Raw genomic sequence first — 17,795 nt, 5'->3', positions numbered from 1 at the left:
CTGCTCTAATAGTCGGACTGAAAAGTAATTTGTTTTTCTAACGTCGAAGAGCTGTCTTTTGCCATTGGGTATAATAGATTGGAAAGCAGTTTTAAGAACTGTTTTTCCTTGGCTTTCTATGGAGTTTGGTGCGTGTGTGTGTGTGTGCATATGTCTTTGTGTACAACACAGGTAATTAGTTATAATGAACTAGGTTTGGGTAGACAGCTGAACATTTTCTTTGACATAACAATAGGACTCTAAGTCCATGTACAGTATCCTTTCAAGGACAGAAGAGTCATCCCGTTATAAGTAACCCCTCATGCATCCCCCAAGGATCTGCCTTTGATAGAGACAGTAAGGGGCTTTCTGTCAGATACCCTGGTGCCTTTCATTACCTCCACCTCAGAAGGTCGAATATTTTCCAAATTACCCCTGATTTCTCTTTATCCATTGTACATCCATGACAATGGAACTGGATGAATTCTTTTCTTAAACCTGTACATATTCATCCCATATACCACTCCTTGAGAAACATATATATATATATACATATATATATATATTTAATATGTATGTATATAATGAGAGAGAGTCTTTTCATATTTTCTAACAGCCATCTGTCATTTTATTTTTAAGTTTTTTCTTCATCTGGTCTGTTGATAGTTACTTAGAAAACCATTTGGAAGGAACACTGGGTTATATCTGCAGATTTTTCAAAACTTATTTTGCTCTTCATACTTCTGGACTCTTCTCTCAAAGACAGCAAATGAAAAGACTATTGATTGGACTCTCTCCAGTAAAATTCAGATCTGGTCTTGTGCTGCTACTGGGAAAATGTCCAGCAGCTATGTGCCATTATTGCCATCTCCGTTCATCTGTCCACTGAGCGCTTGGCGCATACACGGCTGCCCTTTGGAATAGCTGAACTCGGAACTGTTGGTAGAAAGAGTAGGGCATCCCTGAGAAATTCAGAGTCTAAATGGAGACCGTTGTTAGTGTTTGTGGTTTATCAATGGATGGAAGTCATTTGAGCTCAACAATTTCCTCTATTTATCCAGTTATTCTCTAGAATCCTGAAAGTCTCAATTTGGCATTCATTAGTTCGATAAACGTTTGTTGAGCACTTACTGCAGGCTTAATATTATGCTAGCTTCTGAGCGAGATACCAGATAAGTAAAAATTTAATCCTTAGTCCTCAGATCAATAACAATCTTAAAGAAAACAGCTGAATAAATGCAAAGCAACTGCAGCACATTTCTAAGGTATTCTACGGGCAAATATTTAATGGTGTGGTCTGAACTGTGTAGCCATGCACCTAAGTCCTGAAGCAGTGTATCACAAGGGAAAAATCAGTACAGATGAGAAGTAGGTAGGGGAAGCTTCTTTTCGTAGAAACTGTTGTCTTTCCCTAGCTTATTGGCCATAACTAGGTACAGTATCGTCCATCTGGTTTTGATTGAGCTGAGAAGATACTTTTTTTGAAAAGAAAACAACAAAAAAAAAACCCACATTTTTTGTCCCCATCATAGTTTTCATCCCATGTAAAACAGAGGGTGGGAATTGGGGTTAGCATTAATAAGGCTTAATTGGCTCTCTGAGGAAAAGCACAGCAGAGTGAGGGATAACAAGTTCCCTGGGAAGGTTTTATAAGCCAGCGAGCTCCTCTTCCATTTATTCAACACCTTATCTGAATGGAGCCCAGATGATTAGATATTTTCCTATAGGTAGAGACATCATTGTTGGCCAATCCCATGCCAGTGACTCCATGATTGTTATTCTCTGCTGTCTTTCCAGATGGCTGCCCAGGGCTCTGCTTTGGAAATGGACGATGTACCCTGGATCAAAATGGTTGGCACTGTGTGTGTCAGGTGGGTTGGAGTGGCACAGGCTGCAATGTTGTCATGGAAATGCTTTGTGGAGATAACTTGGACAATGATGGAGGTGAGTTCTTCATGAAATGTAAATATTAGAAGCGATGTGATGACCAATCTGGCTAAGAGTGAAAATTGGGAATCCTTCATATAAACAATATTGATTATAGATGGTCATGCTATTTTTTTTTAAATCTCGGTGTATTGAATACTTACTATGATCAAGCAACATTGCAAACTCTGCTTGCATTATATCTCATTTAATTCTCACAGCAGTGCCATGAGGTATAGGCATTACTTTCCCTACTTATAGATGGGAAAACTAATACTTAGAGTGGAAGAGTATGTGACTTTTCCAAGGTCACACAGCTAGAAAGTCACAGAACCCAGGTTCCAGTTCAGGTCTCTATGACTTTAGAGTCTGTTTTCTTAACTACAGTAGCCATGCTGCCTCCCATCTCTGTGGCATCTATTATAGCAAATGAAATCTTTGTACCCCTGTTCGTACTGTCAGATGCTAGTGTAGCTTGCATTGTACACACTGTGAAATAATTTTCTTTGTTCTTAGTTGTCGAGAACAACCTCTTATGTCTCTACCTCTTAGTAATGCTTTGTATCTTTCAAAGGACACAGCATCCAAGACAATGCACAGTAGAATAATTATATTTAATTCAAGAGCTGCACATGATATTTTCAAAAGCCATATTGGCTCCAAGGTCTCCGGGTAACACTCCTTTTTCAGTCAAGCAAACAAAAGTATCCAATACATTGTTCAATCAGACCTCAAAACAGCCCAAATCACCTCTGAATGAAGCTAAAACAACAAATCCTCACTTTCCTCTTTCTGTCTACTCAAGGAAACATGAAGTTAATAAAAAGCTTTATTTCTAAAAAAAAAAAAAGGTTTTATTTCTAGTTTCCACCTATTAGCTTAAAATGAAGTAGATCATTAAATTTGACTCCTCAGGTTTCTATATTTGCTTAGACAATTATAAACCTTGTCATCTGAACCCAAACATGAGGCTTAAGTCAATAAGCTAGCAATCATAGTTTAAGCACACACTGGGTGTAAGAGCTTCCCCCTTGACTAGTTCTGGCTAGCAATTTACCTTAAAAAATTATAAGACCTTATGAATTTTAAGCGGAAGCAACTTTGTGTTTAAGAGAACAGAGCTTTGAAGTTAGACTTTCTGGCTGCTATGTACTTACTGGCTGTATGATTTGGGAAGAGTTTCTTGAGATCTCTGAGCTTTAATCTCCTTATCTCAAAAATGGGGCTGATAATAATATCAACCCTCAAATAGGGTTATTATAAGTATTAAATGGACAATTCACGTGGACTCCTTAAAAGGTGATAGCCTATGCCACTCTTCCCCTCACACACACACACACACGTACACATACGTTACACTTAGGGTCACAGCCATTTTCTGAAGAGACTGCTTGCTACCTATCTAAATTGAAAATTTTATTTGGGAAGCCAGAGTGAGATTTTCAATTAAATGGTGTACGGATCAACTATTTCCTGGACATTTATGGTCCTCCAAGATTCATCTTCACCTTCCTTTACTTCGTTTTCGTCATATGCCCCTTTACCTGGTGTGCCTTTTCCTTGACACCTGTCATTCTCTATCATTTAAATCCCAGCTCAAGCCATATCTCCCATGGAACCTCTGACATCCACCATCCCAGTCTTTCATGGGGTTTATCAGATGCACCATACCATCAAGCACTTAACTATATTGTCTGTATGGTTTTCTTGTTACATGTTAAGCATGACCCAGAATCTATAGTTATATGCCCAATATAATCACTAATAATATTAGCTTACTTGTATTTAGGATTTCCTATGTACAAGGCACAGTGCTGAGTCCTTTATGTGAACTGTTTCATTTAATCCCCATGAGGCAGGAACTACTATTAATATACTGCTTTACAAATTAGGAAACCGAGGCACAGAGAAGTTAAATAAGTTGCTCAAGATCATATAACAAGGAAATGATAGAGCCAGGTATAAACTATGGTGGGCATTCCAAAAAGGATTTGAGGTCGTAATAGAGATTTCTCAGTTGATATATTGATTGAAAGGTTTATGCTCAGAAAATACTTTAACAACCTATATGATTATAATTTCTAACTCCGGGTTGAGCCAAAATAAGTTTCCTGCCTTAATAAAGTACAGTTTGATAAAAATAATTGAATATTTAATTGTCAAGCATTTTTAGGGCCTCAAGGTCACCTTGAGGCAGCCAAAAATGTTTAATGAATGAATCGATTAAACATTAATGAATTAATAGACTATCAATTCTTAGTATCTGTGGTATATATAGACACAAAAAGTATAGAAGATTTTGCTAAATATCTATTGACCTCTGAACATTCCTTTAAAACTGTGTATCTAATGTGGGAATCAAAAATCAACAACCCTGATATGAGTTCAGTGTATTTTTATGATTGTTTCTTTAGGGAGTAGCAGTTCCAATTACCATTTTTTCTCCTTTAGTAGGATTAAGATGATATTGATGATAAATATAGATTTGGTTCTACCTTGAGATGGAAAGATGGATTAAATAACCTCTGAAAGCCCCATGACTGAGATTTTGGACAATAATTTCATTCTTATGCTGCTAAAATATTATCCATAAGAATACGTTAAATGTCCTTCATTTGGTGATTTCAGCTTTCCAGCTATCCAGAATTACTGGATTCATTTATTTGAATATAATTAATGATTAATATTTGCATACTTATTTGTGCATGTGTGTGTGTGTGTGTGTGTGTGCACGCGCGCGCTTCAATTAAATCAGAAAGTGCCAATTGAACCTTTTGGGGAAAAAATGGTCCTCATTTTTAAAATGTAATTCTTAAGAAATTTTCCCACTCAAAAAAAAATCACTCTCAAGCAATTGCTTCAAGTAGCTGCTACCTGATTGCTCCATATTATGGCTGATACTTAAAGAATAGCAGGATTTTTTTGCATTCTAATCAGCTTTGAATACTCATTAGTATTGCTGCTGTTTCCTGCAGCTTTGACTTTAGTCACACTCTGATTCAATGCATTGTGACTCTTAGTAACTAATTGGGCTGCATTGAATATGTGGGTGACACAGCTGGTCTAGGAGCTACCTAAGAGCTCCTTGAACAGTAAGAACAGAACAGAGAACAAATCACCTTTGGATTTTTTTCTTAACATGCAAAACAAGGAAAGCTGTCTTATGCATTGTATATATAAGAACTAACTACCATAGAAATTACAGACCAATCAAATGTCTCTACCTCTTTTATCCTTTTAGTCAAAAAGCACCTACCACGTGCACAACCCTGTGCTTGGAGGAGACAATATTGATGTGAATGGTGACCACATTTTCCTGTGTTAATCATGTGTCCTGATTTGGAGTTTAAAAATCGTGATCACCATGCATTATGTGCGCATATAAATTGACATGAGAAAAAAAGTTTAGACGTTGCACTAACTGAATCAGAATAGCCTAAACAAAGAGAACAAACTAGAACTATCAGACATTAAAGAATATTTTAAAGCTATGATAATTAAAACAAAGTGGTACTGGGGCATCTGGGCGGCTCATTTAGTTAAGCGTCTGACTCTGGCTCAGGTCTGACTCTGGCTCATGGCTCATGAGTTCGAGCCCCTCGTCGGGCTCTGTGCTGACAGTTCAGAGCCTGGAGCCCGTTTCGGGTTCTGTGTCTCCCTCTCTCTCTGCCCCTGCCCTGCTTGTGCTCTCTCAAAAATAAATAATAAAATATTTAAAAAACCAAAGGGGTACAGATTGAAGAGTAGACAGATCAGTACAACCAAATGAAAGCTCTGCAACACACCCCAGGACAAATAAACATTTAGTAGATTATATAACTGGCATCAAAAATCAGTAGGGAAAAGAAGCATTGTGAAGTAATGCTCAGACAACTCCTGAGGAAAAAAAAACCTTGGATTTTCAATTTATAGCATATTCCAAAAGCTGAAGAGAAATCAAAACACTCCAGCTGATTAATGACTTAAAGGTAAAAAAAAAAAAAAAAAAAAAACCCAAACACAATTAGAAGAAAATATAGGTGACCAATCTCAAGACAGGAAAGGACTTCTTAAACATAAAAGCAAGGAAAGAAACCACCACAATACAAAAAAATGATAAATAGGACCTCATGAAAATGTCAAACTCTGTTATGTTGTTTGGCTAAGTTTATAGACCATCCAACATCTAACCATTTGGCAATCTCAAAATCTGCACTGTCTGATATAGTAGCTACTAGTCAATGTGACTATTTCAACTTAACTTAAATAACATTAAAAATTCCATTTCTCAGCTGCACTGGGCACATCTCCAGGGCTCAGTCGTCACATGATACTAGTGACTATTAGAACAGATCTAGAGCATTCCCATCATCTTAAAAAAATGTTATTGGATAATGCTGATCTAAATGTTTGACTCCAATGTTTATCTTTCAGACAGACATTTCATACTGAGTACCCAGTTTTCCATCATTCATTACTACTTCGTGCCAAGTATTGTGGTTGGCATTAGGGAGAAAATGACAAGACAAGTTTCTGCCCTCATAGAGCTTATGGCCTAGGGAGGGAGACAGATATTAAATAAGAAATGACACAAATAACTACATATTGGCAACTGTAAGCAGTGCTATAAAATTTTTAGAGCGCTAGAGACATGTGTAGGGAGCTAACCAAGTCTGCATGGTAAGGGAGGCCCCACATGAGTCTGGAGCAGAATGCTCCAGGCCAAGGAAACAGCATGTACAAATGCCCTGCGATGGAAATGTACTAGGCTCTTCTAGGAAGTGAAAGGCAAGTCATTGTGGCTGGAATATGAGCCAAGGAGAGACTGGTAGGAGATGAGAATATGAAGCTAGGCATTAGCCAGATCATGGAGAACAGTGTGAATTTCATACAATCTTCAGTTATCAAGCAGAGATTTCATTTTATTCACTCTAGTTGTAGAGGAAGGAAGGTGGTTTCTGATACTGTGGAAAGATTGTCAAGGAGGTTAAAAAGGTGAGGAATAAAAGTGTTTAATCAGAACAGCTCTTTTCCCCCTGATCTTTTAAATATTTGTCACATGTTTTCCAAGCTTCTCTTATACAAACTCTCCCACCGGTCTATATTCATATTCATTGGTAAAATCAATAAGTTAATTGCCTAAAAGAGAATGATCTTCCAGGAATCATTCTTCGTAACAAGTCACCATTCATTAAGAACAATAGCTATTTGCAAGCCTGTTCTATGATATAGTGTTTCTAGATCTAGAAATCAGCACCATGGGTGAATTATGAACACATAAGCTCATGGATCAATAAGCCTCATGTTTTGAATGTCACCAGCATGCTGCAGTGTTTAATAAATAGGAAAATGAAATAGAAGGAGCAATGAATTGGTAACATTTGCTCTGTTTAAGGGCCAGACACCTTCTCCACGTTTACTGTTAAGATTTGGCTTGGGACAGAAGACCTAGGTCAGAAAGTATATTCCTAATTATTCTCTTCTGACCATGCCCCCCTCGTTTCTAAACAACCCATTTATTAAAGGATCCTCACTTACTTAAGAGTGCTTAAACTGCCCAGTCGTTCCAGATACAAACTCTTCCAGATACAAAATTGGAAAATCTAAACTCTGTAACTCACCTGAGCACTCTGTGACCACTTCTGTTACATTATCTAGCAACTAAGGCTTAGTAGTACTTGACATCTGCCTACTTTGCAGTTGTGACAATGAATGAGATGATGTTTGAAATCCATTAATTTAAAGTGGGTAATAAAAGTGTGGTATCAATGAAGAATCTATTTATAAATTGTGTTTTTTGATGCATTAGTTGAATGTTTATTAATCTTTAGGTAGATTTACAAATGTCATAGAAATAGGACTTTCAGGACATGCATGTATTCATTCAACACACACTCACTGAATGCTTACTTTGAACGGCATTCACTGTTCGAGTGAAGAAATAGTGAATAAAAAAGACTAAATCATTGCTTCCGGGGAGCTTAGATTCTAGTCGTGAGAGGCAGACAATAAACCAAAATTTTAAAAGAAATTTTAAAAGAAATAGTATGCTAGAAGATGGTAAGTGTGACGGAGACATTTTTTAAAAAGCAGAGAAAAGGATAGGATGTGGAACAGGGGTGGAATTTTAAATAAGGTGGAAAATGAAAGCCTCCCTGAAAAGGTGGCATTCGGGCTTAAAGGAAGTGAGGGGTGAGCCATGTTGATACTGGAGTAAAGAACATTCCAGGCAAAGGAATAATGGGGAAGGTCACATGTTTTCCAAGCTTCTTGGAAGGTCATGGGATAATAGGAGGTAAGGTCAGAGAGGTAAGAGAGAGACTGTGAAGAGCCAGACTGGGGGGGAAGTTAAGTCATTGTCAGGACATGGGCTTCTACTCTGAGTGATGTGAGAAGCCCCAGTGATGGCAGGTGGGGACCAGAGGACACGAACATTAGTGGCATATAAACAATTTACTTTCATGACCCAGGAAAAGTCAATTGTATGAGGTGATTGCAATAACAGTGATTGGATCAGGTCAAATCCTGAGTGCACTTGAGCCTCTCCCATTTTCTTCTTACTAATACAGCAAAATGCTGGAGGTGAAAGTCAGCCTGAGTAAGTGAAAGATCAAATGAATTATAGTCTATTTCCAAAGGAAATACAGTCCTATTACCTTCCACGCATATAACAGCAACAGCTAAGCTAATGGCAGTGCCTAGTAGGGGGGCCTGCTTGAGTAAAAATTTATGAATGATTTATAATTAGTCCATTTTTATGGGTTTCTAAAATGCCTGAGAAGATTTTATTTAACTGAGTCATGGGAATGATCAGCCCTTCAATTTCTTTTTGACTATTCATTTGCTTGGCAGACCCTCTGTTCTATAGATGCTGAAAAGGTTAAGCTTCAATCCAGCCCCTGTCCAAATGATAACAAATTGTGAATTTGTGAAATTCAATGAATAAAGATTTACTGTAGCATTAGTGTCTATTTAGAGCCACACAGGATTCTACCCATCTGACAACCTAACCATGCAGAGTGCACAAAATGAACACATTCCAGCGAACTGAATATGCGGCACAGAAGTTAATTGCCCTCTGGCCAGTGATAAGGCACCTTCAGTAGAAGTGGGTCTGAACGTTTTTAGCTGCCACTGCACACCATTGGCATCTACCCCCGGGACTCTATCCTTAGACTCTTTGCAGTCTGTGCAGGGTAGAACTTGGTTAATGGCAAGATCTAACATTGATCGAGAGTGCTAGCTGCATACCAAACACTGTGCTAAATTCTTTATGATTATTATAGCAGGTGATCCTTACAACAGCCCTGTGGGGTAGGCATTTTTATAATCCCCATCTTCTAGGTAAGGAAGTTAAGAATCCAAGAGATGAACTGATTTGTCTAGGATCATTTAGATTGTAAGCAGCAAAGTAAGATTAGAATCACAGTCCGGTTCTTTGACCTTAACCACTTCGTGTGTTCTAAATACCTACATTAGTCAGGTGCTTAGAAGCCTTACAGCCTGGGCCAGTGCTGGTAATACTGCTTAGATGTTGCTGCTGAACATGTGATGTGTAGCGAGAACACTGCGTGTTGATAGGACTCTCCTATTTCCTCCAACTGTGCAATCACATTTACCCTCTCCTCCTTAAATGTAAATGAAGATGAGATGTCTGCCTAACGGTGTTGTTGTAGGGATCAGTTGAAATAATCTATGTGGAAGAACCTAGTGCCATACCTAGTATATAAACTAATTATACATGCTTCCAAATCCTTTTGGATACCCTGACATGACCTAGCTGTCCATTTTTATCAATGTGATAATATGGATGTTGTCCGTAAAAGGATATTTACAAATTCATTTTAAGGATTAGAAAAGGATAGGTTTTCTGTGTATCATTCATATCCCCCTGTCCAATCCTTCTTTCATCCACGGGCATACATCTGGTAAGTAAAAGCTTTATAGTAAATTACTAGATCATATACAAAAGAAACCAGTGTCCTTGGTCTTTATCAGCCCCAGTTGGGCCTCCTGGCATAGTCCCTAACTGGCTGGCAAAGCTAAGATCAATGAATGCCATGTTTAGTCCTTCAAGATAATTTAACCTCCTTCTTTTTTACTGGGTTTTATTTTTTAGTCCTTTAAAATGAAGAGGCCCTAAAAGTAAAATCAGTTAATATTTGATATGTTCATATCTGATACCCTGAGCCTGGCTGTCAGGAGGGTGCCACAGCTTTCAATTCAGAACAATAATAGAACCGGTAATAGTCCAAGAAAAGAAAGAAAGAAAGAAAGAAAGAAAGAAAGAAAGAAAGAAAGAAAGAAAGAAACCCACACATGCAGTGTGACTGTCATTTGCACTTCTTTGTAACAGTCTAGACATACTGTATGGAGTGTTATCCAAATGTGATAATTGGTAACTAGATCTTTGTGCACATATTGGGCTTACCTATAAATTATAATTTGGGGCTTGCATACCATTATTGGTCTGCTTGCCTGCAGCCTTCCTAGATTCAACAGAAGTCTCACTGTTCTCTAAGAAAACAGAGGTCTTACAGGGTCAGCCCTATATAATAGCAACTATTAAATATGAAGCATTAGCTTGAAATTTATAGCATATAACTAGATGAGAATGTGAGTCCCAGTTTTGAATTGGATCTGTGTTTAGTTTTTAGAATTGACTTTTGAATATCATTTGGACATTTCTATTTATTTAAAATCTATTTCTTTTCAAAAATCAGTTTGGATCGTGGAACTGACAGGTTGAAACCTGTGCGTGCCCGATCTGATTATTACTAGTACGTTCGTCACCGACTGAAAGATAAAGGTGACTGCCCATTTGAAAAGCAGTTTTCCATTGTTCCGTGTATTATGCACCAATTCCAGACATCAGAGAACTCCTTTAATCGGCCTGATGTTTTTGCCAGCTTTTCAGTGCATCCAGATGTTTAATTAGCAGAGTAAAGAGATAATGTGCTAATAGGAGACTGACAACAACGTATTGGAGAGGGAGGTGGCGGTGGCCTCTGAAATCTATAGAAAATCTGCTAATATGATTTGCTGAATGAGGGGACAAAGGAGAGCAGAAGGGGACTTCTTACTGCAACAAATCCACGCTTAAAAGTTAGTCATCAGTGAAAAAGAAAGATGTCTACAGAGAAGTAGAAACCAGGGCAAAAAATGCACTGAACAACCAGGGAAGGCAAGAAAGCAGCAAACCGCATTTTAAATCAAAGTAGTGTCTGTGGTACAGGGAATTTTAAACGACCTCATGTGGAGAAAAATATTCCCTGGGTGCCCCAGGGCTGCTGTTCCAAATGTCTACTCTCTTGGTGTTCCTGGCTTTCATTGCCCCCAGCTGTGGTCCACCCCTGTCCGCCTCCACGGGGGCACCCACGTCAGGAAGGGAACAAGCCAAAGAGCTGCGTGAAACCAGCGCTGGCAACTTTCATCATCAGCCTTAAGGAGCCGGTGATCCATCTGAACCTCCCTGTTCCACTGCCAGCCAGGAAGATTAGCATCTTTATATTTACCCTTGTTAAACATCTAAATTAGAGCTACTTGTCTGCTTTAAGGACCTTGGAAGGACTTTAATTTTTTTGCTTGTTGGGGGTGGAATGAAGTGTCCATATGCTCCGTTAATCACTCCAGCCCCTTCTCTTTGCACGTAGTCTCTTGGAATACTTACTGCACTTTTAACTCATGAAAGAGTCAGCTGTTTATACACCTGTTTCTCCTACTAAACTCTGAGCTCCTGAAAACAGGAAAAGAGTCTTTTTCTCTATTTACTTCCCCAGTCATCTAACACAGTGTTTTTGCACCTATTAGATTCTCAGATGGTCTCCCCTCCTCCTGTAACCCTCTGCCCCTCATCAATTCCTCTACCAAAGAATGCAACCTTTATGTGATTTTTTATTGGTACAACCAGAGATTCGAGAGTCTTGAGTAAATAGTGAAGGCCTACAAAATGAAAGAGAGCAACTCATCACATTCATATACCTGAGATTTATTAGTACTTGCATCAAATAACCGCGGTTAGGAACAAGTAAGCACTAGTTGATTCTACAAATTCAAAAAAAAAAAAAATGGTTCTGAAACAGTAGTGTGCCTCAGATTCACTCACAGTAAATATGCATAATCCTGGGCTTGAAGAAATTCTGATTTAATAGGTGGGGCTCAAAAATGTGTATATTTAATAAGCTCCCCAAGATAATTGGCTACACATTTGAAAATCACTGCCCTGCCCCAGACACAAATTATCACTATGAGAATGCCCACCTCTATTTTGAGAATTACCACTAGACAAGAATATTAGGAGATGTTTTTAAAAACACAAACAAATTCAAGTTGGCAAGCATTTGTTAATTGTGTGCTCATGAATGCACATGGTGTGAGAAATTCAAAAGAACTCTAAGAATAGTTGCTATCCTGGAGGAATGGCCTTGCTGAGGAAGAAGGAAACTTCTAAAGAGAGTGATACCTAATGGAAGACTCTATCCAAATGTACACAGTACAGTACAGCCCATAAATGCTGGAGAATTCAGGGAAGAAAGATTTATGAGCAAAATAGTTTGTGCCATCTAAACTCAGAGTAATTTTTCATGAGAAACATGCAAATTTAATAGATCCTAAACTCAAAATATGGACAGTTACCTTTGTCTGTATTCTAGATTTTTCTCCATCTGTGCATATTTTAAACAGTGTTGTTTCTCTTGAAGCTAAATTTCAAAAAGCATATTTTTTTTTCAGATGGTTTGACTGACTGTGTGGACCCTGATTGTTGTCAACAAAGCAACTGTTATGTAAGTCCCCTCTGTCAGGGCTCACCAGATCCTCTTGACCTCATTCAGCAAAGCCAACCCCTCTTCTCTCAGCACACTTCGAGACTCTTCTATGATCGAATCAAATTCCTCATGGGCAAGGACAGTACTCATGTCATTCCTCCAGAGATCTCATTTGACAGCAGGTATGTATGTATTTATTTTGTTTCTTAATAAACAGTGGTCATGGTTTTCCTTAACTGTGAAAGGAAGAGGTCTTCTAAAAGTCACGCTACTTTCCATTCCACACAGTATGTATCAATTCCTTTTTTAGGCATCTCTGGAATGCCCAAGACCTTACTGATTGGTTAAGAGTGAGAAGCCACTTCTTGAGATTCTTTATCGTAAAAGATACACATATAAATGTGTGTGCGTGTGTGTGTGTGTGTGTGTGTATACAGTTGACCCTTGAACAACACAGGTTTGAATTTCACGGATCCACTTATATGTGGGTTTTTTCGCAGTACAACACTGCAAATGTATTTTCCTTATGATTTTCTTGATACCATTTTTTCTCTAGCTTACTTTATTGTAAGAATACAGTATACAATACGTATAACATACAAAATATGCATTAATCAGTTGTTTATGTTCTTAGTAAGGCTTCTGGTCAACAGTGAGCTATTAGTGGTTAAGTTTTTGAGGTATCAAAAGTTATATGTGGATCTTCCAACTTCATGGGGGAACCCTAACCCCTGTGTTGTTCAAGGGTCAACGGTACACACACACACACACACACACACACACACACACACACACACACGTATAGTATGTATTATTTGTAGCAAAGCACAGATGAGGCTTTTAATGACAAAAACAGGATGGAAGTATAATTTGCAGATTTCTTGTTTAGCTTCTGGATTTATCCCTTGAAAACTCCTGAATTTCAAAAGCCAAATGTTAAGTTTTATTCCCTTTATGTAAAACATTTCTATATGAAAGATTTGGCTGAATTTGACGTCTTAATGTGAAATACAAGACTTGTGAAAATCTGTCTTCTAAGAAAGCTCAAATGCATGAATTGTCACTAAGATATGAGACCAAAGCCCAACCCAGTAGGTAAAGAATTTTTTCAAAATTAACTTACTTGTTTGAAGTATAATCACATGAATTTGCTCATTGCTATATTCTCTGCTTCATCTTCAGCAATGATATATTTTACTAATTAGCACTAGACATAAATGAGTCACTGAAGTCAACATTTCTGGTCTCTTAAAAATGTCCTCCTGTGTTCGTTTCACTACCTTCTAGATTGTTACAAATGGGAATTTGAAACATGCAAAATATTTGTCCGATGGCCCCTATCTACACCGTGCCCACTTAGTTGCATCGTGGTGGGTGCTATCAGTCCCCAGAAGAAAACTCAGTCAAGAGTTTATATTAATACAAATGATAATCTAAGAAAATTACCACTCAATCTTGAGCTACACAAAGTAGTAAACGAAAAAAGCCCAGATGTGCATGGAAATTTAAAACATTCAGCAGCATCCCTTCCACAGATTGTATGTAAGAACTGATACTGAAACTTAAGGCATCCTCATTGTTTTTATTATTGTTCGGGGGTGACCTTTTAGGTGTCTGACAGAACCCCAAACCTGTTCTGCCAGGGGATCGAGTTTGTCTTCTCCCAAGAGACTTAGTCCTCCCCGTTCTGAAGTGTTTCTGCCAGCTCAGTAACAACTCCGGGGAAACTTTGTGATGGGCTGCAGTCAAAGTCATTGTTTAGGTAGTGGAGGCTTATTTGTTGTCCACCAGAGAAACAAAAGGAACAAAACACAGCCATTCCCCCCACCCTCCCTGCAGCTTTCTCCATGCTTAGGGAAAAGTGAGTCCAAAACAAAACAAAACAAAAAAGTGAAAGAAATAGCAACCTCCATGTCACGGAGGTATGTTAAATGACTCACTGAACTCAAGTCAAGGGAGACGGTCAGGACCTGAGAGAGGCAGGACATGAGTGGTCATGACCCAGAGCAGGACACTGGCGCGATAAGCTTTGCAAAGTGAAGAGAGACTTCCTTCCTTGTGGTTCGGCTTCAGGCTCCAGCCACTTGCCAGCGCTGGCAGAGTGAACAGACCTATTCCTTACCGTAGCTAATGCCCCCTCCTTCTCCCGGTTTGCCCGAGTTGTCTTCATCCTTTTGTCAAATGCTGCAAGTTATCATTTGGCGCTGCAAGTCACATTTGAATTCAGAACGACAGGTCCCCTTCATCCAGTGGTCTCAGCTATTACAGACCTATCGAATCTGTCAGAAAAGGCGCAGGTCTTTTCCAAGGGATAGAGTTGAGGGCAAGCAGTCTAGCTCTATTGCCTCTAAGAGATCAGCCCATGCGATATCACTCTGGGTAACGTAAATCCGACTCTGTTCACATATATAGATAATAATGGTTACATCGAAACAGTACCTTTTTCATTTGCAAAGCCCTTGAACAGGCATTATTTCATTTTACCCTCACAGTAGCCCCGTGAACTATACATCTTTGTGTTAGTGCATTTTATGCCTGAGGAAACAGGTTCAGAGAGATTAAATAACGCCCCGTGTCACACAGCCACCGAGTTTGTATCATAGCAGCTCTTATAACTTTTCTGTTATGCCACAGCTGCCCCATTTCAACCTGTCCTTAACTAAACCTGGTGGCTTGGATCTAATTTATACTGGATGAGTTATGTCGGGGTCACCACAAGAAAAAAAAAAAAAAAACAAGTGAAGTTAAAAATCCAGTTCCATTTAATACATTTCCATGACGTTATTTGGTAGAAGAACACGGTTGAATGACGGCTAAGATGGGTCTTTCCTATATGCAAATTGTTATTTGGCAATTATTATGTGTCAGGCTTCACACTAAGCTTTTACATGTGCTATCTCATTTAATCCTTACCCAAACTCCATGTGGTGGACACTGTTATTATGCCTACTTTCCATGTGAGGAAACAAGAACTGAGGTGTTAAGTAAGTCGTTTGCCCAAGTTCACAATCAGTGAGTGTCAGAGCCAGGATTTGAACCCAAGTAGACCGGTGCCAAGAGCTTGACCTCAAAACCACTATGCCAAGCCACTTTGGCTCTTTGGAAGGCTGGGATGGCTAACCCTGAAAAGACTTACAGCCCTTATACTTCCCTGACTGTGGAGTTGCATGCTTCAGACAGATCTAGAATGTTTATGTGCCATAATCAGGCAAACCACTCTGCTTGTTTGCTTCTGCCACATAATTGAGAGATAGCTGGATAAGCCGATGAAGAAAGCCTTGTCAAGGGGCTCATTTGCCTCCTGGCAAAATGTGACCCCACAGATGACTCACCACTGAATGTTGCCACCATCAGAAGCCTTCGGAGCTCAAGACAGTGGCGCGTAGGTCACTAATTGTTGCAAGGACACGTAAAGGTTAAACATCTGTTCATCCTTGTGCATCCAAGTGAGACTAGCTTTTGTTGTTTCAAGTTTGCTCCACTGGCACGTGAGAGCACATGAAATGTGTACCTCCCGTGCCCCGTGATGGCATCATGTCACTGTGAACATGTAACCTGCCCACAGTCGCATCTCTAGCAAGCCCAATTCGGTTACCGTTTTTTCCCTCAATACCTTTTACCCTGTAGCCTGAGTTTCATCTTTTCGGTCTACTCCAACATGACTACAAAGTAAACCACCTATTATATACGTGCTCTGTATGACTTATTACTTTTTAATAATGTAAATAGGTGAACAGAAGCATTATTGATCTTCAGTGTCTAAGCATTTAATCACTATTAATAATGTAAAAGGTTTTTATAAATATGTAAAAACAAGAGTACATTAAACTAAACGACAGCAGTAATTTGCAAAGCCAGACATTTCACTAGCCATCACTAATGGAGAAGTGCATTTAAGAAACAAAATCCTACCAGGGTTAGTGCAACCGCCAACAGCAAGGTCTGGCCAAACTCATTTGTCCGTTTTGTAGCCATGAGAGGCTGACCCCACATCAATCCATGTCAGGCATCTACACCAGAGGTTGCTTAGCATCAGCCCGCAGATGTGTTTTGTTTGGCCCAGCATTTAGAAATTAGAAGATCTGATATAAAAATTGGAAGGTTTTCCTTCCTTAGAAAATTTACGAAGCGCGGCATCTCTGCACCCATGGCCGTGACATAGGTGACTGCCTCTCTGGATAGGATGTGACATGTCTCTCCAATCACCATTCCCTGCTCCCCTTACACCCGGCTCACTTCCATCCCATTCAATGGCACGCCTGGCCCGGCTGGAGTTAGAGTTGGTAACCTCTGGACTACACAGCTTTTATAGCCTTCCTTGGAATGACCTCAAGTGTTTGGTTTTGTCTTTCTTCTCTGTTTCCCTGAGGATCTTTAAAAATCTCATCTTACCATTTTACTTAATTTGGGGCCTTTTACTATGTTGGTTTAAAAAGAAAAAAAGGTGACTGAGCATGAACTAGAAATCACATGAATGGAATGATATTTCCACCCTTAGTTCACCAGGGCACCTGTGTACACCCTGTGAGTAGTTGGTATACACTCTGCCTCACACCTTAGGCCAGTCACTCCCTTGAGGCAGGGGATTTTAACCGATGGCATCATGTATCACCAGTCATGACTCAGGTAGTCCAGGTCCCACTTGTAGTAGGAGCAAAATGTTTACTTTCTATGAGAAGGACATTGAGAGGCATTTGGCTATTGTGTTTATCACTTAGAAGGGTTTTAAGAACAATTTAAAGATTTAAAAATTTGCAGCAATACTGTTGGGTGAAGTTATGGCAGCCTCTTCTGCACACTCCTGGTAAATGCCCACCCTTAGTTGAAAAGTTCTAGAGTTGGGACCAAACTTAGTACAGCATTACGTACATAACAGCACTGTTAGCAGGGTGCAGAGTGAAGAGGCTGAGCAAAATGATAGGTTTCTTCTAGTTTCTATGAAGTTGCTATATTTCAGTTTCTTGCTCCATACTGGGATTTATACAGTATTAGCTCTGGATTGTTCTAATTGCTAAATCGTAAGTTCTTTCAGGACAAGGACCAAGTCTGATTTGTTCTCTCCTTGTTTTGATTATCTATTGCTATGTAGAAAACTACTCCAAAACATAATGGATTCAAATATATTTTATTATTATATATCATGAT

The 17,795-nt window shown here is 39.0% G+C and overlaps 1 protein-coding gene across 2 annotated transcripts in view; it reads left to right on the top strand.

The window, feature by feature from the left end:
• TENM1 (teneurin transmembrane protein 1) overlaps positions 1–17,795 on the top strand; it is a 779,729-nt gene that overhangs the window by 600,681 nt on the left and 161,253 nt on the right. For both annotated transcript variants that reach the window (XM_053201635.1, XM_027054328.2), the window contains exons 16-17: positions 1,777–1,923; positions 12,616–12,832. In XM_053201635.1, coding sequence (XP_053057610.1) covers positions 1,777–1,923; positions 12,616–12,832 — 364 coding nt within the window. The remainder of the gene's footprint in view (positions 1–1,776; positions 1,924–12,615; positions 12,833–17,795) is intronic.

This window comes from Acinonyx jubatus, chromosome X, assembly GCF_027475565.1.
Source record: "Acinonyx jubatus isolate Ajub_Pintada_27869175 chromosome X, VMU_Ajub_asm_v1.0, whole genome shotgun sequence".
Lineage (NCBI taxonomy): Eukaryota > Metazoa > Chordata > Mammalia > Carnivora > Felidae > Acinonyx > Acinonyx jubatus.
Note: the sequence above shows the minus strand (reverse complement) of the source record. Positions and strands in the feature narration are given on the sequence as shown.